The 27010-nt window shown below is 45.6% G+C and overlaps 1 protein-coding gene across 1 annotated transcript in view; it reads right to left on the reverse strand.

Moving 5' to 3' along the window:
• Positions 1–254: 254 nt before the first annotated feature.
• Positions 255–27010, reverse strand: part of TTYH3 (tweety family member 3) — a 36935-nt gene continuing 10179 nt past the window's right edge. The window contains exons 5-14 of the mRNA XM_019008271.1: positions 25783–25855; positions 25345–25420; positions 18967–19022; positions 17576–17668; positions 17368–17460; positions 16357–16493; positions 14297–14473; positions 13329–13404; positions 11190–11291; positions 255–5899 (exon numbers count right to left, since the gene is read on the reverse strand). Of these exons, the coding sequence (XP_018863816.1) occupies positions 11211–11291; positions 13329–13404; positions 14297–14473; positions 16357–16493; positions 17368–17460; positions 17576–17668; positions 18967–19022; positions 25345–25420; positions 25783–25855 (862 nt within the window). The 3' untranslated portion in view covers positions 255–5899; positions 11190–11210. The remainder of the gene's footprint in view (positions 5900–11189; positions 11292–13328; positions 13405–14296; positions 14474–16356; positions 16494–17367; positions 17461–17575; positions 17669–18966; positions 19023–25344; positions 25421–25782; positions 25856–27010) is intronic.

Raw genomic sequence — 27010 nt, forward strand, 5'->3', positions numbered from 1 at the left:
GGCCGTTTTTCCACACTTCTTGTCCTTGTGCCGGTGGAAATGACCCACTCGTGTTTACTGCTGCTCCAGTGGGGAATAATCAAAGCAGCAGAGGGGGCTCCAGGGGTTAAAACACACCAGGCACAGAAGGAATCTCCCAAGATGATGTTTCCCATGGCTGCTCCAGCATCTTCTGCCCCCAGGTACGAGGACATCCCCACAGCCCAGCCCCACGCCCTCTCTGGGAGAAAGCACAGATCAATAACCAGGAACAATGGTTTTAAATCGTTTATTTTTAAAACATGAAACCCAAGCTGAATAGAAACCACAGAAATTACATTTAGGTTTTTTTGTTTAGTATTTGCAAACCAAAAAGTTACAGTAAAAAATAGCTACGTTACAATCAATAGAACTACAGAATTAAAAGTAAAGATACAAAAATGGGCTCAATCCTCTTTAATCCTCACAATTTAAAAACATTTTGGGTAAGTGCAGGAACACTTGAAAGAAACTAGCAGGTCCAAAGTTTAAAAAAAAATTATATATATTTATATATTATATATGTATATAAAGTGGTATGATATACAACCATTATGGTTAAGAAAAAAAAAAAAACCCAAAAAACAAACAAAACAGAAAAGTTACAAAAAGGCCAGGTACATGTTCACCATTAGGTTTCTGTGCACAGTGTCCAAGAAAATAAACTTCCCTCTGAATGATGTGAATAAAACTCATGGGGCCTCCCGTGACCAAGGGACCTGAGGCACGCGACGTGACGGCTGGGCAGCTGCACCCAGTGCAGAGAACAATGGAAGAAATGAGGCTTTTCTGGGACTTTCAGCAGCCTCCTGGGCAGAGGCCACTGGAGAAGTCTTGGTGTGAGATTAGAGGAGGAACAGGAAGGAAGGAGTTGGGAATTGCATAGTGAGGAGCAATGTGGTATCAAATATGCAGAGCACCTAAGAGCTTCATGCTACAGTTATCCTCTTTAGGAAAGGAGTATTTTGAACTTTCTGGTTGTACATCAATTTATGTTCCACTTTGTTCATGCAGCCACAGGGGCTGGGTGAGCACCTGGGAGCTCCAGGCCACCAGTAACCCATCCCTCGTCTCCCAGCTGGGCAGCACGCTCACCATCACGGCTTGGCAGGGATCCCACACCCCCCTGAAAGCACAAACCATGTGTCAGCCATCTAGGAACTGCTACCAAAACATCCCACGCTTCTGCTGGGCCTCCTGGACTGCCAAGGGAAGCCATCCATAGCATGCACACAGTTTCTGGAAAAGGGAAGCAGGCTGTGATGAAAGGAGGTACAGACCAAGCCTTGCCAGGTCTCTGTCTCAAGGCATGATGAGATCTGCTCCTCAGTACCTCCCCAGAGGGCTTTTTCCCTCACACCCAGAGATGTTCACTGAGTGGCACTGACACACTGAGCTGGGGAAGATCCTGGCTTCTCCTTGGACCCCAGGTAGGAAGTGCTTCAAACACAGCTCCTCTCCCGAGCTAAGGGGAAACCCATCCACCCCATCTCCCCTGGAATCAGGAGGGTGGCAGGGATCAACAAGCCAAGACACTTCTCTCTTCTCCAAAGGGCTCAGAATGGTATTTCAGTGGCTGCTGGGAGGAAGAGAAGGGGGCAGCAGCAGTGAAGCCCGGGTCTGCTCCCGCAGGTACCTGGACCTTGCTCTGGGGGCACCCACCCACTCCTGTCCCACCACCCTGCAGCACCAAAGCTCTCGTGAGCAATGGCTGAGCAGCTCCCTGAGAAATGCTTTAACTCTCAGAAAGGCCAAACTTTTCATGTAGTTTCAGGGAACTGCTATGGAATTCCTGACTTAGGATCACTCAAAACCCCATGCACTGTGTCCCCCTCAAAGCACTCAAATGAACATCCCTTGTGTCTTGGCTGAGATGACTGTACACGGAAAAATCAACACCTATCAAATGGAGAAAACTTAAAAAGGACAGGAGGGGAAGGGAGCACTCCATCCTTCACATTTGGATACATGGATGCACGCTAAAAATCTTAGCTTGAACCCTTTTATCAGCACACAAAATGAACTCAGTTTAATAATACATACAGGATACAAACACTACAGTTATAATTCCCAAGACAGCACAAGAAATTCACAGCCAAGTCTTGATTTGATTTCCTTTACAATTACAATGCAGTCTTGAACACTGGACACAAGAGTCCAACATGCTATTTACATTTCACATTGTGGAGATGTTTGTGTGCTTGGAAGAGTTCTCAGTTCCAAAAGAAAGTGTCATTCACACATGATGATGCAGTGGAAATAAACCAAGCCAACCAGACAAGCCAATGACCACATTTGTGCTTCTGAAAAAGTAACATGAAGTGTCTTCACCGATGCAGTCACCTTCAACCGGACAAGCTGCCATCCACTCTGCAGCCAGTGAGGTGTCCAGAGGCCAATCTCAGCTCCCCTGACTTCTGGACCCTTTTTCTAGCAACCAGTAACACGAGAAATGTCTGATAAGGTCAGCTGGGACACACCAAGAGATATGGCCTTGGCATTTTGTCACATTAAAAACAGAGAGACACGATGGAAGAGAGAGAAGTCTCTACAGCTTTACCTCCTGCAGCTTGAAGAGTTTGGACTCCCTCAACCATGAATGCCATCCAGAACAGATGAGTCTTTGCCAGATAGCACCTGCTGTTCACCCGAGAGGGAGGCACAGAGTCTGGGAGATCTTGGCTTTTCAAAGTCCCCTCCTCAGACAAAATGTGACCATATGGATGAGACTGATTATGTCGCAGCCATAAGAATAGGCAAAGGCCATCTGTTCTTCAGCAGATCCATTCAGACCAGCCTGCAGAAATGCCACACTGTTGCTCAAGGTTCCAGTAAAATAAAAAAGGAAAAAAAAAAAGAAAAAGTAGTAGTAATAATAATAATAATAAACCAAAAGAAACCCATTTATCTGTGTTTCCTATCCAGCGCTCTGCACAGCATGCAGCGGGGCAGCAGAGTTCCAGGATGCTTTACAAAAGTGCAATATCCATGTCAAGTAAAGGAAGTGCTGGCTGGACACAGGTACACCGCTCACACCGCAGTCACGTTGTGCTGGCCTCCAGAGAGAAAAACGTTATCTCCATAACATTCTTTCCAGTTATATGTTGAAGTCACAGAGCACGTATCTCCACAGCTGTGCCCTGCTGTGAGCCCCAAACACTGTCAGAAGTTGTTCTGGGTGTTGGAAGTGGCAATGCCAGACCTTGGAAGAAGCAGGTCAAGGTGGCTGCTCCGTTAGATGCTGCAGACAGAGGCATTGGCTCACTCCCATTGTTGTGTGGCACAGACAATGCCACAGGGACAATTCAGACCCAGCCCAAAGTGCAGTCAGGGTGCATTCTGTGCATGAAGAAGTTGGTTGTTTTCACAGGGTTCCCCACAGCCTCCAAAACACTTGCCTTCCACCGGTAGGATTGGGCCACAGATTTCAGGGCAGCTCCCCTAAAACTGATAATGTGAGTAGCAATCGGAGCACATCCCCACAAGGAGGGATGATGGCAGAACAACTTAGTCTTAATAAGGATTATATGGCTCTTGATTCTTTCTTCAAAGTGAGGGAAAGGTTGGGGTTCCCCCCCAGAGAGCAGTTGGGTGCTTGGGGCCCTGCAAGATCACCACAGCACACCCTGCACACCCACATCTCCTGGCAGGCTCTAAGACAGGATGGAAACCCTGGGGCATGTGAGTCCCTCCATACCACCTGTGACCAAGTTTCCCTGCCCTTGTTATTTGATAAAACAGAGGTATGTTTCAGTGTGAAGCCCATCCAACATGTCTGAAAGGGCATACTCAGACCTGAGCAAGAACATCCTGCTTCCAGAGATTTATGGCGAAGCGTGAAGTTTATTCCAAACCCTTCTCTTCCTGTCTGTATGGTGATGCCTCCTCCCTGTCTCTCACTCCTCTGAATGGTAACAGCTGGCCTTGCAGTTTAGTAGTGGTTTCTATTTTAAGAGGAGTCTCAAAGCTTGCTCTGCCACAGAGCTGGTACCATTTCCCAGCAGATCCCTCTTTAGCTGCCTGCCAGGAGCAGTTCCCACCTCACTGCAAGAAGGCAACTGACTTGAGTAAAGGCAGGTTGGTAATTCTGTGCCCCAAACAGCCAACGTGGGGTAAACAGACACCGAGTCCTAACATCACTGAGGTGACAATGAACTGCCTCTGCCAATGGCTCCACTCCAGTCTGAGAGATGTTTCCCACTCAATTTCCTCTGCCAGTTATTTAATATAATGCTCAGCAGCTCTGCTAAGATGCCTCTACTAAGAGGTAAAAAGACAAAAAGGAACATCAGAGTTACCCTACTGAAAGGGCAGTAGTTGACAGTACCTCCCAAGAGGCAGTCTCCTCTTCCAGCAAGAAGAAGCTGTCAGTGCCCTTTGGAGCACTGCTCTTCAGTGGGAAGTACAGCACCAATGAAGGATGTTGCCCTCTGCAGGCACCCAGCTGCCCCTTTGCAAGCCTTGTTCTGTCTCACGTCTAGAAAATGCCTTACATGTGCATTAGTATGGTCAGATAGTGGTTAGCAATGTGCCTTTGAAAACTAAACAAAACAGAATAAAATATAAATCCGTTCCGACGGTCACAATGTTGTTGAAGCTTTCCGATTCTAGAACACTGACAGTCTTATGAGTTTGTTAGGACTGAGGCTCCAAAAACCTCCTTCAATGCCATTTCAGCAACCCTGTGCTGTAGATTATGATTTATAAAAAAAGGAAAGAAAGTCCAGTAGAGTTCACAGATCATTCCTGTGGGGAGGGCTTGCATTTGTTATAAATCCATTGGTGCTTCCAGTTTCTCTTGCTTTTGCAAGCTGACTGTCCCATAAGATCTAGAATCAGAGAGCCAAAATTCTTTAGTGCAAAAATACCTCCCCATAAAGTCTTTTAAGTCTTTCCCTGGAAAAATTTGGCACCGAGTGAGTGGCTGGCTCCTGTTTGATCTGTGTCAGCCTAGGAAAGGCAGCACCCAGAATGCCATCTGCAAATACCTGGGCTTCCCTGATGGAGCAGAGAGGTCAGGTCCAGAGCAGTGGACAGGGTAACTGACTGATGCTGGGCCCCCCTGCTCCTCCTCAAGAATTCACATGACAGATATAGAGGGAAAGAAAAAGGCATTTTCTTAATGGACTTTTTAAAAAAAAAAAAAAAGTTAACCAGGGAAGTGAAATGGTTTGTTCTTCTAGAACCAATTCCAGTGGATATGCAGTGACACCACGAGGAAAGAGTTCCCTCCTCCCTCACCCAGGGCAGTGCACCAGAGGATTCCCAGCGAGACACTGCACTGTGCATTCCCTCAGCATTCCCTCGTTGCACACCAGCCACAGGCACCCAGCCCTGATTCTTCAGTGTCTGACAGGCTGCTGGTCCCACTGCAGAAGTGAAGATCATCTACCACCATCCTTCACCAAGTCCCTCTTGGAACAGAAGGGGGGAAGAAGGGGGCAGAAGCTATTCACCACGTGTTTCTCACAGGTTACTCTGGTAAGCTGCCCCGTGGGCTGGGGGGCCCAGTTTCCTGCCTGGGTGCTGTCAGCTGCTGGCTGCACACATTTGTTCTCTTCACATCAGGTACTACAAGCTGAAGGCTTAAATTCAAAAGGAGCTTCCACTTAGTGGGCAGGTACCAGGTTGGAAGGGTGGTCTGGACTGGAGAAACAGAAGGAGCTGCACTAGATTTTGGGCAGAACAGCAGGATTGTTCTACGAGGACAGCACAGGGGCACAGCAGTTGGCACATTGTTTAGTCTGACTGCACGTGTGGGTTTTGTTTTTTGTTTTTGTTTTTTTTTTTTTGCTTTCACTTTTTCGTTTTAATGCACACTGCCAGCATCTGGACGAGGTTGGTTGGTGGCGAGGTATTTGGCTCTCATGCTGGAGGTGTACTGGAGAAAGAAAAGACAAGACAAAAAAAAACAAAACAAACAAACAGAAAGTTAAGTCAGAATGACTAATGTCACGACGGAACCACAGATTTCTACCGCTTCTCAGCATAACATGGTGTGCATTTACAGCTGCTGACTCACTCTTATGAGGAAAGTTTCACAAGTCATTGCAAAGTTCACTCTGAGTAACATTCTGCCAGGCTGCTGCAGGGGTGCTGGCTAGGTCAGTGCAGATGTGCTGGTGACTTACCCAAGCTCTCTAGAGAAGGAAATCCAATAGTCACTAAGTCAAAACATGACATATGTTGCTTGGGAGAAGAGAGGGAAATGGGAATGATGCAGATGTAAAAACCCACCCCACACTTTCATCCTGTCTTAGTCATGTTTCTGCTTTCAACCATGCCAGAAAAGGAGGTTGAAAAGAAAATGGGTGCTCACTGCATCTTCACATTGCATTTTATAGCAATGAGGGCACCAGAAGATTGCACGTGCCAGGGATGGGCAGCTTGAAAGGAACGTGAGGAATAACAAAATGATTTATGCCCAAGAAAGAGCAGACCATATCAGGGCTGGGAACAGGCTGCCATCAAACAGGATGATACTAACAAGTTATCAGGTGGGTGGTTTGGGATCCAAGCTGTGCACTGTGCAGCAGCAGATGAGACTCCAGCGTGGGGGTGAGAAGAGCAAGTCAGAGAGATGAAGGTTAGTTCGATTTGGAGGTGGTGGTGCTGCTCTTACTCTCTTTTTTATTCTAAGCAGTGTAATCCAAAACAGCTCCCAGAAGCTACTGAGGTAACATGTGTCATTCAGCTTTGAATAATGAGCTGAAAAACACGTGAATAATGCCCAGCAGTAAGAACAGAACTTTGCCTCTTTATGCCAATGTGTTCGATGTCTTCTGGGTTCTGCTACCACAATATTAACAACCAAGCAATGAGGACAGACATTTCATTCCTCTTTTTATACCCTCTGGAGCCTGAATAATTCTATAATATCCACAGCTTCCTTCCCAGGAGCGCTCTTCAGCATACTGACTTTTTATCACCTCTTAAACCGAACCACATAAAATAGCCAGTTAAGCTGGCAAAGAGACAACTGAAAGGCAGCTCCACAACAGGAGGTATGATTTATCTTGCCCACTGGGAAAGAACATTATGAGACATCTTTAGGCTCTCAAAAGCTCAGCTGTCCATGGGGGTTTTCAGAGAATTAACAGTATTTTATCAGTTTTCCTTCAAAGACTGACCTGGGTTGAACCTCTGCACAATAGAAGAGAGAAACTGCTCCTCTGGCAGAGCTGATCCCATCAGCACAAGATGAAGACACCTGTGGCTTATTTGCACACTCAGCTTTTAGTGTCTTGCATAATTGGAAAACTTTTTTCAGCACATGGATCTTAATATAAAACCCTGGCCCAGAAATGGCATCTATATTTAGGAGACAAAAGGTACATCTGTTCTTTCTAAGAAGTATTTTTTGTCAGTGAGAGGGCAAAGATAGAAAATAGCAAGCTGAGCTACTTTAAGGGCAATAATCTATACAGTTTATTAAATGTGATTACTGTTTCAGAAATAAAGTTTAGGGCATTATTAATACATAGGAGGATAACCCAGCAGGCTCAGAGAGGTTTAGAAGTCAAAGAACTTCCTCACAGAGTAAGTAGGGCACATTTCAGGTAGTGCAATGCTGAAGTTAACAGCCAAGCCTCATGCTAAGAAGAGGGCCTTAGAAGGAAAAATGCAATTGAGTGCTCATTTTCCATTTGCATTCTCTGTAGTGATGTGGTAGGAGATGAGTATGAACAGAGAACTTTTCCAGGTTCCAGCTAAAGCTTTGTAAGAAGCATTTAGGGAAAAAAAATATATCTCAGATAATGGAAGGTTATTGTGCATCTTTCTGGACAAGTCATATCGGTTCAGCACACAACATGCAACATAAATTTTCTTTAAAGCATTGAAATCAAGAGGACCACTTGATGAATTCATTTCAAAGATGTACGAAGTATATCTATCATGGCAGGAGGAGTTGAAAAGAATTCCCTCCTTCCTCCAAAAAGAAAAGACCCCACAGTTGTTTAAGTGTCACTAAAAGTAACCAGGAACACAAGATCTGGAGAGTCAAGCAGAGAGCATTTTACATTCAAACCTACCTGCAAATCCATCACAAGGAACAAATCAAGACTCAGAGTAGTCAGAGTTAGGGCTGATGTTCTCTCCTTAACTCAGGATTTTTGCACCTTTGTACCTCTTCCCCATTCAACTGAACCAGTTACTCTTTCTGTAAGTGTATTTTTAATGACCATGATAAATATGACTGAAACCTGGCAGTAGAGAGCCAACACTTCACTGTTCACTCTCACCAGCACATCTATCAGCATGCTCTGGATCTCATCCCAGCATCACCCTCCAGGTACAAGTGCTGTCTCCACATGCTGCAGTCCTTCCTCCAAGTCCTTCTCTGCATCCTCTGCTGGGAAGCAGAGGAAAGATGCTGTGGAACACACAGGTCCCAACATCTGGACAGGCCAGCAGATGAAGATGTATCAGCAGACACTTGCCACTTGGGATATGAAACCAAACTATATTACTCAGAGTTAAAATAATTAAGTCTTCAGTTGCTTTTAAAAATATCTCTATGTCTTTAACTCCTTTAAAAAGTGATTCTAAAGACAGAAAGCCCGAGCACAATTCAGACCAAGGAGGTCTTGGACTCCACTCTGAGGCCCACAGCTGTCAGGTCCACAGTTGCATTTAGTTTCCTTTAAAGAGGAGCTTTCATAGAAGGTTAAAGAACACAGACAATTCAGTCATTCTTCCCGTACCCATGTGCCTATACACCCTCATTTACCCTTTCAAAAACAGCACAGAGGACAAGCTTCACCCCATAGCTCCACCTCACTGTCAGCTTCCCCAAAAAGGGCACCTGAAAGAGTTCTTGTTACCATTGCTGCTGGTCTCCTGTGCTACTTGACACAGTGCCTCTCAGTCACTTACCAGCCAGCTCCAACAAACACAGCTGATTGCACACAGGTTTATTTTTGTATTTCTCCAAAGAAAATAAAAGCCTCTCCTTCACATTCAGCCTTGTTGAGGGTATAAACTTTCTTAGGTGTGGTTTGCCAGCACATACTAGCTAGGCACTTAACACACGTAGCCTGGGCACAAAGGAATCCTTGGTTGCAAAAAAAATGATTTAAGGGAATAATCAGTTCATTTTAGAAGCCATAAATTGTACTGACTCCTGTGAAATCCATGAGTACTTCACAGCTAACTAAGCTATGCTGAAAGATCATTTACCATATGAAACCATGACTGAGTACAAACCATTTACTATTTGTGGTTAAAAACCCACATGAATTTCTCTTGAGCTACCCTGACTTTGATTTCCTGCTAGAGCTGTTCAGGTAATCCAATAAAGACCAAAGCTTCTGGATTCAAGTTCTGAAAGGTTGATCTCAAACAGCTAGAGCACAGTAAACACTGAGGGTTTGGTGTTATTATGTATGGGAGGTACAAGATGCAGGGAAACAGCTAATTCCAGCCAGTGGGCTCTGAATTCAAAGGGACTTAAGTCTTTCAAGTCAAAAGAACAGAGCTTCTGTTGGTTTTGTTTGTTTTTAAAGCCTTGGAAAGAATGCAGTGCCTTTTCCATAGCCCTTCAGAGAGCAATATTAAGCTTGGGTGGGACCATAGATAAACAGAAGACAGGGCAGACTGAGATCAGGTCATGTTCCAGCCCAGGGATTTCAAGTCTAGAATGAAGGCCCTAGAATTTCCCCACCCTCACCAATATTTTATTTCATGGAACAGATCCATCTAACCATCTACAGTACCACCTACAGGAACAACAAAGCAGAAAACCCACCACAAGCTGAGGCCCAAGAGCAGTCTTAGCAAGGCTTAAGACTGGAGAAAGCTGTGAGCTTTTCAAGGGTGCTGGCACCATGCTTCCAGACAAGGCTGTTTGCATTCATGCACCACAGCAGAGGCATCAAGACACCCGATCCAGACCCTTCCCAGCAGTCCCAGGCAGGCAGGCAGGCAGCGAGGGGCAGCGGGGATGCAGACCAAGCACCAACAGAACAGAAAGGAATCCAGTGCAAGGCTGAGAAGAGTGCAGAAGAAGCAGAGAAGAAGGAACAGCAGCAGCTTTATGGACATGTATTTCTGGGAAGAGAATGCAAGATATGACTGCGTGAGCCAAAAGCAACAGGCTCCCTGTTCCCAGTGGAAGCAACACCTTCCTGGCACTGTGTGGCTGCAGTTCCCTTGGAGGAGCGCTGTCCTTCACACCACCTGAGTTGTCTGGTAGCCCTAATCACACCTTGTGTTTAACCAAGCTAATATAACCCCCTAAAATGCAGACCACCTCCTCTTTCTGTGGGCATGTGGCTTTGTGATGAGGGAGGAAACATTGGCTGTCTTGGAGAACACCAGCAACTACAGCCCATGAGGAGTTCAGACAGTGAAATGGTTCTAGGAGGGCCCTGCTCACAGTCTGTGACATGGATGGGATGATTCAGACACACACAGAACAAACAAAACAGTAAAAGGTTTTGAAACAGAATGAAATAGATCTTAGTGATTATATCTGGACCCTTAGGGAAGCTTTCTTTAAAGAACTTGCTCCTTTCTGACCTTAAACGTAAGGACAAAAGGAAAAGCTGCACACAGATCTGACAGGCAATTTAAGTAACTCTTCAGGACAGTTTAAAATTAAATATCCTACAAATGAGCTGAAAGTTTGTGGCAGGTTGATATTGATGGTTTTGGGTGTTATGACTACTAAGGACAAGCAGGACAGCAGCAGGGCTCAAGGAGAGCCAAAAGCTGAATTAAGACAACCATTCCTGACTGAAGTGCTGCTAGATTGGTTCTCTTTACTTGTAGAGAATGGCTTCTTGTGATGGGAGAGCTTCTAATGCTGCTTTTGAAGTGCAAGGTTATTTCTACGTTTGAGCAGCACTCAGCACTCGGTGTTCAAGCTGTTCTGAAGTGTGGAATCCAAGCTGAAGCTGCTGTGAGGTAGCTTTTGTGAGGCAAGGGCACCTGTAAGCCTCACAACGTGCACCAGAAGCCTCTAGAAGGTCGATACTGCTCCTCGAGTCTGCACCAGAGCCAAAACGGATTTTCATTTTAACCCTTGGCAGGAGGGAATGGGGTGGGAGGTGCAGAGGGGAGGAATGTGAAGAAATAAAAGGCACTGGCCTGGGATAAACAGTGCAGGGATGAAGGGAGTGGTTGGGAGTGGAGAAGGGGTTGAGCAAGAAGGACCTTTTTTGCAGTACCTGTTCCATTTGCGGGCGCTGTTACCAGTATGTCCGTGCACTGTCCGAGGGCTTAAGCTGCCAGCTCATATGGCTGCTACTGTCCATGGCAGCCAAATACAACTGTGATGACGCAAGAAAGAGAGAGAAAAAGAGAGTGCAGCCTCAACGTGCATGAAAAACACAGTGCAAGCAAGTGAAACCGTGGTGTGTGTCAGCGACAGGGTGGGTTCTACCGCCCTAAGGGAATATCCCTGTGGCAAGAAGGAGAAAACAGAAGGAATGAGAGAAGGAAAAACACAAAACAAACGAACAAAAAGCCAGGAAAAGTAACGGACAAACAATGCAGCAGGATCATCACATCTTAGTTTTCACCATCTGTTCACAGAAAGCTAAATGGAATAGGTCAGCTCTGTCTACCCACTGGACATAACCTACTTGGATGCTTATCTCCCTCTCCTCCCTCCCAAAAAGAGGCAGGGATGTGTGCATTGGTATTCCCTTTTCATCTCTCTCCTCCCACAGACAACTTGCTATGAAAAGTTACCATTTCTTCTGCCTCAGTACAGTCTCAGCCACCTGCTACCGAGAGCTGCAAATACAAAAACCCCAGAAAAGCCTTTCCCTGTTGCCTGTCAATATGAGAATAGACAGCATTTTTCTTCTCTCCACTGCCTGTCTACTACATCCCTCCAGGAAACACATTTACTCTATAGCCTGGTTCCTTCTCTCACCTGGGGAGAAACTCCCTTTTCTACGGGTGCAGTGCTGCTCCCTCATCCTCCCCAGCCCCTGCACCTTCCCACAGCCCACACTGATGGCTGCCAACCCAAGCTACTCAGAAGAAAAAAGCCTTTATCTACTCCCAAACCCCAGCCTCAGGCACCAGGACTCAGATTCCCACTCAGGGTATTAACACCAACAGAAGAACCAGGGAACTCCTTGCCTCACTCCAGCTCCGTGGAAGGGAATGTGCTTTCTCTGAAGCAGAAGAGCTGTAGGGCAAGGGGAAGCAGGACACTGAAGGAACAGGTGCCCTTCTGCCCCAGGGAACACCAGCAGTGCAGCACGTCAGGGGTTCTGCTGAGACCGCACAATGCGACCAGAGCTCGCGACCAGAGCACCGCGGGTCAGGAAACCTCTTTGGGAAGGGTGGAAGAGGTCTGGCCAAGGACAGAGACAAGGATCCACTCTGCACATTTCCACTTCCTCTACAGCAAGATGAACTGGTCCTCTTGAAGTGAAACCATGACTGTGATGCCCTCATTTCCACCACAATTCCTACTCCTTCATCCGCCAACCTCCTCTTCCTCCCCTCCCCATCAGTTTGAACCAGGCACCACAGAGTGTATTTTCTTTACCTATACCTGAAGACTGGCTGGTCATCAGGCATTTTACCACTCATCCTCTGTAATCACACTACTGGCTTAGTGAGCACTGGGATGGCATGTTCTCCAGGTTCTGCTGTAAATCAGGCTGACAGGGTCCAGCAAGGGAGGGCAAGATTCATTTAGTTCTTACCCAGACACGAAGACAAGCCCATGTTTTATCCAGCATACAGAAATGGCTGTCAGGCCACTCCAAATACCAAAACCTTCCATGAAAGTTTCTTTTTTTTTCCTCCATAGGAAATTAAATACAAAAATAGATTTCAAAGAAAGTAAAACAGTTGTGAAAGAAAGATTTAAAAAAAAAAATCTCAACAAAAAAATAATACAGGTTTCATTCTACCATCTCTTTAGGGCAGATTAAGGAGAGAGGTTCAGCAATAACTCTGAATTTACAGTTTGAACAAGTTTCTTTTTAAACTTGAGGAACCACTGGCACAGATAGCAAGTACACTGCATGCAAGTGAATCATCCTGCTGAAGTCACCCATCAAGATACTCATGCACTTCAGTGGTGGCAGGACTGGGCCCATAGGATTACCAGTGTTAATTGATTGAGTTTTAGTCTTTCCATGTGCAATGCCCAAAGTAGCACAGAAGGGTTTTGTTCTCCATGGCAGGTGAGACACAGCTTGTCTATTCAAGCTGCTGCCATTTATGGGCCAGATCCTGTGTTTGGCTGCACAGTCAGCTCCCTTGGGAGTACACAGGAGTGGCAAATGTGTATTCCCCAAAGTTGCTGAAGCAGAGAAGAGCAGTAAAGAGAGACTTACTGAGGGAGGTGGGGACTCCCGGCCAATGAGCGGGGTATTCTCGCAACGGGGGTTCTGGAAATTTGCATTCTGGCTCCTAGGAAAGGAAGACACACATGGTAACGGGGCACTTGCCATGCTTCTCTGGGGAGGGTCTCTGTTGGGGACACAGGACAGGGCATCCTCACCCCCAAAACTACTGTATCAGGTCAGTCTCCTTCAAAGCTTCTCTTACAGGCCAGGTGGATCCCCTTTTTCTGACAAGGGCATAAAACTATAATAATTTTCCTCAGATTGAGCACTATTTTTACATTCTTACTCAGAAGGGCCCACAATGAATCACATCAAGTGATTTAAAAATAGGTCCTTGTGAAAATCTGCCTCCCTGCAGCATCAGAACTGCCAAGTGGCAGAAATGGAGATAAAATGAGGACAGCGTCTAAGGGGATAAACAAAATGATGTGGCAGCCCAAAAAAAGATGGGCCCTGGTGATAGTCCAAATGTAATCAGGGTTAGGCACTTCTAGAGAAAGCTCTGAAGATCCCACCTCGACTAGGTAGTTCCAAGCTCCAACAGATGTCAGAGCTGACTGCAAATACTGTAGAAAGAGAGAGCCCACAGGTTTTTTTCTTGGCTTTCAGTCTTTTGGGAGGCTTCTGGCAAGACTGCTCTGTCTGAAGAATTAAATCTTCTGGTGATCAGAATCACTGTGTAATAAGAAGCCCAGACAATACTTTCCTACTTTTTTTTTTCAGATGTTTTCCTGAGTCATGGAGCTCAAAGCTGTTCACATTTTGGAGCATGCTGTCCAACAAAACTCTTTCTAGAGCAGCACTTTCAAGCTATTCCCTTCTCCCATTAGACTCCAACCAGAAAAGCAAATCCTTCACTGCTTTTTTTACCACTTGGTCAGAAGTGCCTTTCAGCACTGGAGCCAACAGAAACAAGAAGGAAGCAATGTGGAGAAGCTTCTTGTGGGGATACTCACATGTACTCCGTGACGGGAGCATTGCTGACTGTGTGTGCTGCTGCTGGGATGCTGGTCTCACTGCCATAACTACTGCCACAGCTATACAGGCTGGGCATGTGCACTCTGTACAGATTATCGTGTGTCTGTCTACTCCCTTGGGCAGCTGATTCTTCTTCCCCATCATCATCTGAGCCTCTGCAAGAAGGAGAAAAAGTTCCTCCTAGAACCCTACAGTGACCCCTTCATGTGGGGTTTGCAGGAAACCGTGGTAATCCGAGGAACCTCCCAGTCATCTTCCACACCTCCACGTTTGTACCCGTTTGGGATGCCTCAGGGTGGCAGTGTGAAACACAGCCCACACCACAGTGACTCAGACCTCCCACAGATCCCATCTGGAGGTGCACACTGCGTGATCCCCTCCAGCCTCCCTACAGGCTTCTCTCAGGGCTTGGCACACACCCTGCAACTGCCCAGTTGTACAACTGAAGGATGGAAACACATCCCAACATATACAGTGCTAAAAAAACCCACAAGCAACAAAAAAGAGGGGCAATGGGGACGTAGTGCCATGCACCCCATAGAAACATCCTTCAAAACTGCAATTTGTGTCCTTCCTTGTAGACTCATCCAAAGAACTCTTAAGGATAAGCCTCTGTAGACTTCTCTTCTGGTTGCAAAGGGTCTGCTTCAGCTTCCAGCAAAATCACAGAAGTCTTTACAGAGCCTAAGTTGCAAAATTTGTGTCTAAATGCTTTACCTTCTCAAAAATGTCAGGATTTTAAATTAATAGAGAGCAGAACTGTTTGCCAGCTGGTTCCCTCCCATAATATCCTCTTGCCCCTCCTATATAATACACATTGCTATTTCATCTCCCTAATTAGGGGGCGGAGCACCATGGTCTGAAATATGTTTAATCTGTGCTTAAAGCTAGTGAAAGGTTCTGCACAGCACAGGCACCACTAGAAGCTCCCAAACATCACCTGCAGCTTCTGCACCACACGGTGGCACTGAAGATCGAGGAACTGCAGCCTGCACCCTTCTCTTGCAGGCCATAAACTACTACATCCTCCCCTTGCCAGAGGGAGGCTGGGGGAGAAATGTGCTCCAGGGAATGCAGGAGGGAAGCCTTCAGCTGGCAGCAGCAGCCTGGGCCTGCTGGGGTTGGCAGGGCAGCCCACAGGGAAGGCAGCACAAGGGATGCCACTGGGGAAAGCTTTCTCCTTCCCACAGGCTGGGCTCTTCGTGGTAAGGTCTCTGCAGCTGCCTCTGGATGAGGTGAGGAACCAGACATTTCCTCAGGGGCTGTTCTGACACTTCCTAACGCCACTTCTCTGTGGGCACTGCAGGCTGGGCCAGCTCCAGCTTCCTGCTGTTGTTCAGGGCCTTCTATTTTACCACAAAAATCAAGACCACAGAAGAGAATTTGCTGCAGTCTACTGCTCTTTTGCAAGAGGAGAAAACTCAATGCCACTTTAACTAAATGCCTGTGGTGCAGCAGCCAGTCAGTGAAGTGAGGGCTTGCTAAAGACTTACTGATTAATCTGGTTATCATCACCAATACCAGCTCCAATTTGCATCTCACCTGCCCATGCTGCTGACAACAAAACAGTTCCTGCTTTCCATTATCTGTTCAAGTCAGTCACCTCAGCATGAGCAAAGCTACAAAGGCAAGTGTAAACTGCTTCTTATTCCAATTGTTTTCCTCATAGCAGAATAAATGCCTCAAGACAATGTAAGAGAATAAGAATTTTACAGAGAGAGCAATAGTTCAAGCATTACCTCTATATTCCAGCTATAATCACTCATCTGACTTGACTCACAGTCCTACAGTGTACAGAATACTCTGCACACAGAGTATTCCAGTACAATAAGGTTCAGATGTTAGTATCAACCACAGCCAGAGCAAAACAAAACCTTTTTTTTTTTTTCCTGTTAGACCTGTGCTTATAAAGCCTCACCCCTCACACTCCTGGGATCATGTGGGAATGAGCTCCATATGCTCATGGGCACAAATCCAGCAGCCAGTCTTCACTGGGAAAGAGCTCTACAGTGCTACAGGATCTAAACCCTCTCTGTACCTCTTTTGCTGCCAAGTGTGTGGCACGCTGCAGACAATGGAACTGAACATGAGGGCTGTGACAAAGGAGAAGAGAACCAGGTAGATGAGGCCTTCCACTCCATCATAGCAGAAGCCTGTCAGAGCCTGGATGTAATCCTGCAGAGGGAAAGAAGCAGTTTCCTGATCACCACAGAGTAAACATTGAGTTCTAACTCAAAAACCCTTCTCCAGAATACACTCTTAGAGACACTGCATTCCCTTTGCTTTATTAGAAATATAAATAAATTTATTTTATATATTTATTTAATATTATATTGTACATATGTTTAAATATATAAAATAATATAAAATAATTTATATTATTTCATATATATATTTAATTTATATAAATTAGAGAATATTTCTATTTTTATTTCAGGGACTCAAGTGTTTTTTTATAAATGATCTAACCCTTGTTTCCCCTCACAAAGACCAGCTTGGATTTAGACACAGAAATATTTCCAACCGCCCACAATAAGACTTTAAGAGGAGCAAAAATAAACAGCCAAGGCAAACTTATCCACCCAACTGAAGATATAATATTTTTCATTAAGCCTTTCAACTCCCTCACAATGTCCCATGCCCAAGAACAGAAGCATGAACTGTCTGTCTCTGCCTTTAGAAAGGCACTGAGGACAACAGCAAGGCCATGCTACACTGCTCTAAGGCACTGCACTCCATGGCAAAATGGAGCATGGAAAAATTTATAACAAAAAAAATATAATAAAAGTTATTTCCTATGCATAAAAAACCCCAAACCTGAAGGCCTCTATGGCTGCAGTTTGTAGATGTATGAAAATGTTACCTAGCCTCCTGTGTTGAGCTTTAAACTCAAAGCTAACTTGATCCAAAATCTCATTCCCTCTTCTGCTAGAATCAATAAGTAAAAAGCTGTTGTAAACTTCCACAAGAGATTTGGAGCTCCAAACTAATACAGGCTCTATACTCCCTTTGTTCTTTCTTAGCTCAAGCCCAGTTACCAAGAACTCACCAAATGCAGACTCCGACAGTCTACTAAAGCTGTCAGCTGCTGCAAGTTGATCTCTGTTGAATTCAAAACCTCCTGGATCCGAGTAAGATACTCCTGCAAACAACAAGTGATTAGTGCAAGGGAATGCTTAGCAGGAGCTGATCCTGGGTTCTGTATAAAATTGAGGGAAGCCACAAAGAACAGGGAGAGCAAACTCGAGGAGAGTTACCTTGGAGGTGGGGTGCTCTTTGCTCGCTGACCTCATGAGCTCCGACACATCATCCTGCATTTCTACCAAAGCCTTGTGACTTCCTGACAGCTTCTGCTCAACACAAAACATGCAATGTTTCAGCAGTTCAGGCCACATGGACCAACATCTCCTGGGAAAAGACTGAAATCCTGTTTCCCAAATACTGAAGCATCATCTGTATGAATGGTACTAGTTAAAGATGTCCCAGCTGACATGAGTGCAGCTGCAATAGGGTTAAGTTTAACTTTTAGCAAACTGGAAGAAGTACAGACAGAGAGAAGAGGAGAAGGGAAGAACCAAAAGGGAAAAAAAAAACCCCAAAAAACACAAACCCATAAACAAAGAGCAAAATACATACACAAAAATGTACACACAGCTGGGGCTGGCTCTAGGACAAAAGGGAAGGAGAAAGAAAAGACAAAAAGCACTCAAGTTCTCACCACAGAACACAGCTGGATTTTTCTACTAAATCAGATGGATGAAAAAGACATAATATTAACAGTAGAAGTTGTTTGCATTAGGGTGCAGCCTTCACATCCCTTTAAAGCACCACGAGAATTCCACATGCAATAGCATGTCAGGGAGTACACAGAGCAACCAGAAATGCAACAGATGGCAGAGGTGCATCAAACCACAGCCTGAAGTGTTCTTTACCCCACCCTTTAAAACAGAGGAAGACAAGATTTTAAAAAAATCCTAAATATAAACGGTGAAGCAGCTGGTGTCTGCCAAATGGTGGGTGGTGTGGGCCTGTTCTGGCCTCTGATGCATACGACAAAGTTTGGAATGGGCCCAGGTGCTGTTCTTCTGCCCCCACACAAAAGAATAGTGACTCACATTTATACTTCAAGATAAATCCCTTGGATGTTCAAAGGTTTGCAAGAGGCATCTGTGAAAAACACTCCTTCACCCACAGAAGTGACTGCATTTTGGGAGTGGAGTGTAACCACTGTTTAACCCAAAAGAACCTTCAAGAAGAGATTCAGAGCAGGAGTCACAGGGTTTGCCAAGCTGGCATTAATTGTGCTGTGTCTCCACATTGCTGCTCTTTAGACAAGTGCCTTGTAAACAGAGGTACCACCAACAAAGCCATGGCTCTCACCACATTACACACAGGCCCTTCTAAGGGGGTGTCCTGGACCTGAAGCTGCACAGGTAGTGGTGAAGTTGGAAAAAACTTCTCACTAAATCACAGTGGCATCTCCTGCACAGCTGGGAAGTAGCTACCAAAGCTTTTCCAACAGCCAGAGCACTCCCTAAAGCAAACACCAAACACTCCCTGAAGTGCTGCTGGCACCAGGAGCACTTAACCTGCACCCTGCAGGGTGAGGAGACCCAGGGCTGGAAGGGGTAAGGGTGCTTGCACTCACCTGCTGGAAAGGGTTGGGGTACCCAGCACTACAGGTCATGTAATAACGGAGAGTCTCTGTCAAGACACAAAAGAAGAAAGTCAGGCAAGATTCATCTGGCTTTGCACTCTGGGTCTGCTCCACTGAAAGTTAGATGAACACAGAGGAAGTTTTATTCAGAAGTTGGCACTATCCATCACGTAAACCTACGACAAGTTCAACTACAGTCCAGTGAAGACAAACTTCCAGCTAAGACTTACTGTGCTCTCCTAACAACATCATTTGTTTCCAGGCTTGAAGACACAGCTGTGTTCCTCTTCATTCAAACCAGCCTGGTGCCCTCATGAGCCCTCTACAACACTACATCAACTGCCAGCACACACAAATTACAAACACCAGGCTTTCCCCTGCCGTCCTCAATAATGTTATCAAAGAAGGAAGCTCTGAAAGACTTGATCACCCAAATACCTATAGATTATTCCTCAAACATTTACAGTTCCTCTTCAGATAAATATGAGCATGCCAGCTCAGCAAAATAAAGAGTGATGTTGGTGTGGTAAAGACTACAAAAGCCTTAAAACACACAAACCCTCTGCATTCCCCCCTCCACCAGCATCTTTTCCTCCATTCTTTTTAATCTTCTGTCTGTGACTTTCAGTAATGCACATTCCAGGCTGCACAGCTATTCTGATGAGTCCCAACTCAGAATTCAGTAAAAGGCACAACCAGAAGCAAGCAGAGCCCTGAAGGAAGCAGACCTGTCTGTATCCTGACTCTGCCATAGTTCCCATAAATATTGAATGCACCTTTCGGCAAGGCAGCACGCTGGAGACCGAGTGCTACAGCACAGCCTGTCAGCCCCTGTGTGCTGGCAATGCAACCTGACAGCTGTTATTTATAATTCATTAGCCTACTCTGGGGCAGCTCCTGCCAGCTGCTCCATCTCTCTCCCACCGATTCTTTCTCTGGGACGACTTACATCTCCCCAGCCAAGCCTCTGAACAGCAATTAGCAAATTCTGGGCAGACAGGAGGGCAGCAAGAACTGCTCTGTGCCTCACTTTGGGCAGGCCACAGAAGTGACTGTCCACGAGTACTGAGCCAAGGAGAGGGCTGCTCCTCCCTGGCTCATAAATCACACACAATGGCTGTGTGAAAATGGATTAAAACACACCTGCACTGAGAGAACAGCAACAGCAGCCCACAGCATCACACATGGTGACCCAAAGGAGCTTGGTGATCTTGTCACCTATTTATTTTAAACCAACAAACCACTAAAAGTTTCTGTTAAGCTCCCAAGCTTACATCACCTTTTTAAGTGCAGTAAGTTGCATGACACACTGCTAATGCAGAGCTCTAGAAATGTTTCTTAAGGGTCTTCTGGATCGTCCCTGGTGGGCAGATTAGAGATGAGAGCTCCTGATATCATAGTTTGCAGCTTGTAAGCTCAGGATAAAGGTTGCTGGTTACAAGTGAAGCAAAAAGCAGTACAGTGAAATAAGTGCTTGCCTTGCTTCACCCTGGAAGGCAGGATCAGCAAGGATTCACTGTGGTAGCACTGGTTTGCTGCTGACAACTGTGACACTCTGCATAAAACATGCTTCCCAAAATGGCACAGCCGTCAGGAGCAGCTTTCCCCTGCACTGAACCCGAGCTGTGGTGCTCTAAATCTACGGCTACAGCAGGCAGTGAAGCTGCTGCCTTCAGGTCATCCTGTACTGCAAAGCCTGGAAATTAGGAGGACCATGTCCCCTGCCCCCATGCCATCAGGAAAAGAGGAAGGAGCAGGAGGCACCTTCACCTCTTTTAAATCTGGTGGAGGTTATCCTGCACATCACCAAATCTCATATTTCTGACAAGAAAACAGCTACACTAATCCATCCTTTGCACTTTGCTAACAGCTCCAGGCAATTTCTTACTATAATTATCTTTCTGGTGCATTTTCCTCTCAAGGAAAATTCCTAAAGGTTGATCTGATTTTTGAAGCTGGCCTTTAGGCAATCTAGTTCATAGCAGAAGGGTTAGGCAGGGTCACATCTGCAGCTGCCCATGCCTGCTGTTGCTAGCAGCAATCCTCCTGACTCACTCTTGGTGCACGGGCATTGTAGGAGCAGAAGGCAAGGAAGGGAACTACCTAAAAGGCTTTATTTTTGCAAAGTCTGTTTTTCCTGGAAAGGAAAGTAGAGCTTCCTACTAAAGACAGCTTCAGCTGCTCAAACTACTTACTGCTTCTGCAACCATGGAGACCTACTACTCACTTCAAAGCCCAGCCAAAATGCAAAAATGGTATTATACACCTGCCAAAAGGCAATGAGGTCTGTAGAGAGCAATGAGAAAAAATTATCCTAGTTCCAAAAAAAACCCCTTACACCTAGAACAGCTTTTCCCAGCTCTTCTTCATCTCTAATTGAACATTCTCTTAGCAGTGCTCATTTTGCCTATCCATCCAGATGAGGCTGTCTCTGTGGGTTCAGTCATCAGAGAAAGCACCTGTGGTGTCAAAGGAAGGCAGCTCTTTTGGCTGCAGTTTCTTGCCCAGGTAATGTTCTCCCACCAGGAGTTTTGTTTCCTCAAGGCACTGGTCTGACAGCAAAGGGAGGTATCTGCATAATATTTAGTTTCTCTGATACATCCTATTCTTGTATTGGTAAAAGCAAAGAGCTTGTAACTGTCCCATTTAACCTCCACTCAAAGCTTTCTGCTAATCAGGAGTCAAAAAACACCAGGCAGGAAAACAGCTTCTCAATGGCAGCATCAGCTCAGCAGGACTCTCAAGAGCACTTCTTTGGGCAAACTTTTTCCTGCAGTGTGCTGTGAGCTCAGGTAATAACTGTGCAGACAGCACTGCCCCACCTGAGGTTTTGTCCTGGTCTTACTTTAGAGAGGAAACAGAGGTGGTGATGGTGTCAGTCCTTTGGCTGGTTCAGCTCTGGGTTTCTAGGATGAGACTCCATCAGTGGGAGGCTGGGCACAACAAGAACCCTTCCTGCTCATACCTGAGCAGCTCAGCCCCAGCATCCAGCCTGAGCAGCTCGGCTGGACCGCAGCTAAAAGGCTCCATTATCCATCCCCTGAGGTTCACAGCTCCCTCGGATGAGGAGAGTGGCTGTTCACCACACAGATTTCTGCTAAGAGAATCTGGAGAAAGCTCTTCCTGTTGTTTAGACAGATTGTGCCTTTTTATTTAATTTTATGCAACAAGTCATCTGATAATAACATAATATCAGTGAAAAAGAATGGGACTAGAAGATGGCCTCCTGCTTTGAAAATAAACATCTTGGCTGCACCAAGTCTTTTTACTAGCAGCAGGAGCTGATTATACAGGCACTGTTCAATTCCATTGGCTTTATCCCAGTTAATGAATACAGGGTGAGTTAGGCACATACATCAGCCTCTTCTGCAAGATTATTTAAGTATTTCCCTCTCTCAGAAATCTGCATTAAAGTTCTTTGCCTCCCTTTTCTCCCCCATCACTTTTTTAATGCAGCACATTTTATCTACGAAACAAGAACATCTCTTCTTCAGCTAAAAACATGACAGTAATAATGCACTTAATCAGATTATTCTCAGCTCCATTAATTCCATTTAAATTTGAAAACAGCAGTTAATACATAAACAAGAATATTAACATACTAGTTGCCCAGTATTCAACTCAAGTTATTTTTCTGTGAAAACTACAACCACCACCAGCAAACACACATTGCAAATAATGATGACTCAATCCCAGCCTGAATGTCAGAGCATAGAGAACCTTACAATACATTGTATGTAACAACAGCAACCAAAAATAGTGATTAAAGAGAAAAATGGACCCAGCACTGCCAAGCTTCTTAGGATTGCTTGTTGGTTCTTATATCCTTAAAATTAGATGGCAGCACCCAGCCCAGCAGGCCAGACCCCAGCACTGGCCAGAAGCAGATACCTCTCAGCCCAACTTCAGCTGAAGTGATTCTCACAGCAAATGTGATTCCTGCATCCGTGATAACTCCCCATGGATTCCTCTTCCATGATCTAGCTGAGCCCCTCCAGCCACTCACACTCTCTTTTAGTGTGTCTATGCTGCTGTTAAAGTTGGAGAACATCATCCAAAGAGTAGAGACAGCAACCCAGAGAGCATAAAGCACTAAAACCAGGAGCTTTCAAACAGGGCCTCTTCCTCTGAGAGGACAGCATCGATGCTGGCTCCCAGCTGACTGTCCCTGTCTCCTGGAGCTCATCACTCTCACACATGTGGCTCAGCTGATCACAAAGCAGCTGCTACAATGTGCAGCCAAGGGATACTAACACTTATTCCAGACTTTTTAAAGAGGTTTTACTTGGATTAAAATGTAATTGACACGCTGCAGTCCTCATGTAATCATTTTTCTTCCTGCTCAGATGCATGGGAAGATCTCAACACTGGGGACCAAGAACCATTTCCATAACTTCCTGATCATAAACTATGACACAACAATGAAAACCCACATGGGAAGACAGAAGATTCAATCATCTCCCAACCAGCTACCTGGTGCAATGGCAGGCTCAGAAGCTGGACAGCTTTCCTTCTGGAGAAGGGAGAAGGTGCTCACCAATGCTCCAGGGTGCGTGGCAGCAGGAGCTGACACACTCAGTGCCCATGGAGGGGTCATCCTTCCAACCCAGGCCTGGGGCAGCACCTGCTCCTCCTCCTCCTCCTCAGTGCTTCCCTTAGAGCCATTCCCTGTTATTTCTGGAGCTTTAACAACTGTTATGTGGTGGTGCTGCAGGAGCAGAGCCTGTTTGCCCTGGGGGAGCCAACTGTCCCTGCTGGGGAATGCGGGAGGAGGGATGGAATGTCAGCCCTGCACTCCCTGTTAGCCTCCAAATGAACGAGACTGATCAATGGAAAACCACAGGAGCCCAGCAGACCAGGACAACTGAAATGGAGAAGTAGCACAAAGGGGCCTTTCTTTACTTTCCCAGGGTCAATCTAATTGTTACCAAACACGCTCCAGAGCTAATCTGGGTGACCAAATTATCACAGCACACAGCTGGCAGTAGCATCACATATTTCCCCTTGGCCTCGCTGACCCACTTGCCTCCTTGAAGAATCAGGGACCCAGCCAGGCACCTGAAGCTGCATCTTTGTCACCTTCACAGCCAAGAGAGGATTTTCATCTTATGCTAAACACTCATTCTCTTCCCTCACTACATTTCTTTGTTGCCAAGAGAGCTGCCTGGCACTATCATCTCCTTCCCACAAAACCAATAAATAAGGGACTCCAAAAATAAGATGTAGGGTTGCAATATTAACCTGTACATATACTTTTATACCACATTCTGCCTTCAGACATTCATGTTTTTTATTGTTTCCAATCCCTGCATCCTCAGCCATGGCTACATACCTAATTTCCTACCAGTTGCACAGTGTAGGACAGCATTTGGCTAAGCACAGACCTTCTGCACACAGCAAAAGTTCTCTGGTTCCAGCAAATCAGAACCAGAAAAAACACAAGTCACTCCTTTTACAAATCAATGTCATTGCCTGCTTCTGTTTTACCAAACACTGAGCTACATAAAGGAACTATTGGGGGAGAGAAGGCAGGGGGGGAAAAAGTTAACTCTGTAAACTACTCAGCAAACTCAGTCCTAAAAATACTTTTCCTTTCCAGCATTATTGTATCTCTGCTGGTAGGCACCCAATCACCTCTTTGTTAAAAAAATGATGGTTCTGAATGCCACCTTTGCCCCACTGAGGTTCAAATTGGAGGCTCCCCTCACCTCACCAACCACTTCAGTCTAAATTTGGAGCAACAAAACCCAAATATATCAGTGCTTCAGCTGGAAGCCACTGCAATGCAGGCACATGCTTTAAGTGGAAAAGAATACACAAAGCAGTCAAAATACTGCATTTATGATGGAAAGGGAAATTCATACTTCTTTGTGGCAGCTTCCATTCACCCTTCAAAGAGGCTACTATTTACAGCCACCATTAAGAGAAAAAAATTATAAATAAACTGTTGATAACAGATATAAAAATAGGTATGCTAGATTCAGGAATACAGACCCAAGAGAAAGTCTTAAAAATGACAACTCAAACTTCACACTGCTACTGCCACACTTCTGTCACTTAGGGAGGAGAACAAGACTCAAGAGTGCTACATTTAAAGCAAAATAATCCAATAATCCAGGGACTTCTGTTATTCCATTTTATCAGCTATTTCCACCTAAGGGTCAAGGCAGGAGAAAGGTTCTGCAGGTGGTTCTGATGCACACATGCACACTTCTGACCAGAGTGCCGTTTTTCCAGAGCTCCACAAATTTTGTTTCCCGCTGTATTCCAGCTCCTCCATTTCAAACACAGCCTAGAATTCTCAGTCACTGCTCCTGTGTGACAGCTGGAGCTGCAGAACCCCATGCCAAAGCCAGTCCCAGCACTCACCAGCACTGAGCACTGCATTCTCTTCAACCACTTTGGAGACATAAGCATCAGGGTTGATACAGAAGTCACTGGAGCCCTGGATAGATGGAAGACAAAAGGCAAAAGGAATATCAAAGCACACCAGCATCAAAGAGCAGTTGAGCCAGGTTAACATCAGGGAACTCTCTATTTTAGGGCTGTTTCAGATGCTGAAGTCTCTCATCACCACCCCCAGCAGCACTGCTTTACACAACCACAGCAGTGCTGGAGCACGAGCTACCACACCACGGAGAAGGAGCAGCTCTGGACTTTTCCTAGCTGGAAACTGCCAGGACAGTTACTCAGATCTCTATAATCAGAATACAGGACATGCTGTAAAACAGGCCCAGCACAACATTGATCTGGTGTCTGCTAAACCTGCAGCAAAGGGTGGATGAGATTTGGATGTGAGCCACTTACCACAGCGACAGCCAGCTCCAGGCCCAGGGATCCCCAGCTGACAATCAGGGCAAACACCCCAAGCAAGCACACCCTGTGGGAGACAGACAGATGGCAGATGTAGCAGCTCTGATTTCAAGCAGTTCCTTTCACAAGATGTATTATTTGGAGCCCAAAGCAATTACCAAACCCAAGAAATTATCAAGCACTGACTGTATGTTCAGATTAACAATCCTGTTTTAGATGTCATGGACAGCAGCAACCAGAGAAGTTCATATCCAGGTGTTGGTTACTGCATTACCTGCCCTAGAGCTACAGGGGAAGAGAGAAGTAGGGAAGCAAAGTATTATCCTGCTTCTAGCAGGGAAACCAAAGGCACAAAGACACAGAGGTGGCTGTAAGGGAGGCAGATTGGCAGGAGGTTGACTACAGTCCCATCACTTTCACTGTTCCCATTCTGGACCTCATTTTCCAGGTCAAAAGACACCCAAAGAAAAATATGCAGAATAAAGAAAACTCCACAAAACCATACTGATCCAAAACTGGAGAAATCTCTCCGTGTCTATAATAAATGAGGTTTCTGGGTGTAAGCACTATATGGCTATAGAGATGGGAGGGAACACAGCCCCTGTCAGGACACCTTGGTTCCAAGCTGGTGCACCTGAACAGCACCCAAACATCCCATACAGCACCAGGAGAGAGACAGTCACCTGCAGGGAAACAGCTTGGAACTACAGTTCAGGTGCCTAGCACTGCCACGTGAGCCCACCTCTGCACAGATTTCAAGTCCTGTTCTGACTGAGCTGGACCTCATTACTGACAGAAAGAGTGGGACCTGTCTGCTGGCAAGCAGACACAAGGCAGAGAGATGACAGAGCAGCACTCTCAGTGACATTCAGGAGCACACACTCATGGAAAAGGCTTTGCACTTCCCAGCCAGCACATTAGCTCTTCACCCTTGCTGTCAGAATGAGTGGTAGAGATATTTAGGCTATAATGCTCCTCAACTCCCTCAGGTACAGGGCTGCAGACTAATAAGCAGTTTCATTTTATCTGTTTCTATCTTCAAAGTAAAGAGACACTGGCTTGCTCTCTTAGGGATGCTTTTTCCCTCAAGCTTTGAAACATAAGTAGATCCCTTCCCACCCACACCCTGAACAATACAAAAACCTGTTCATAACCAAGACATTCTTTATTCAAACCTAGTACAACCATCTCTGTGAGGAAGGGACATATCTTTTTTCTGCTA

The sequence above is a fragment of the Parus major genome, chromosome 14, assembly GCF_001522545.3.
Source record: "Parus major isolate Abel chromosome 14, Parus_major1.1, whole genome shotgun sequence".
Taxonomy (NCBI): Eukaryota; Metazoa; Chordata; class Aves; order Passeriformes; family Paridae; genus Parus; species Parus major.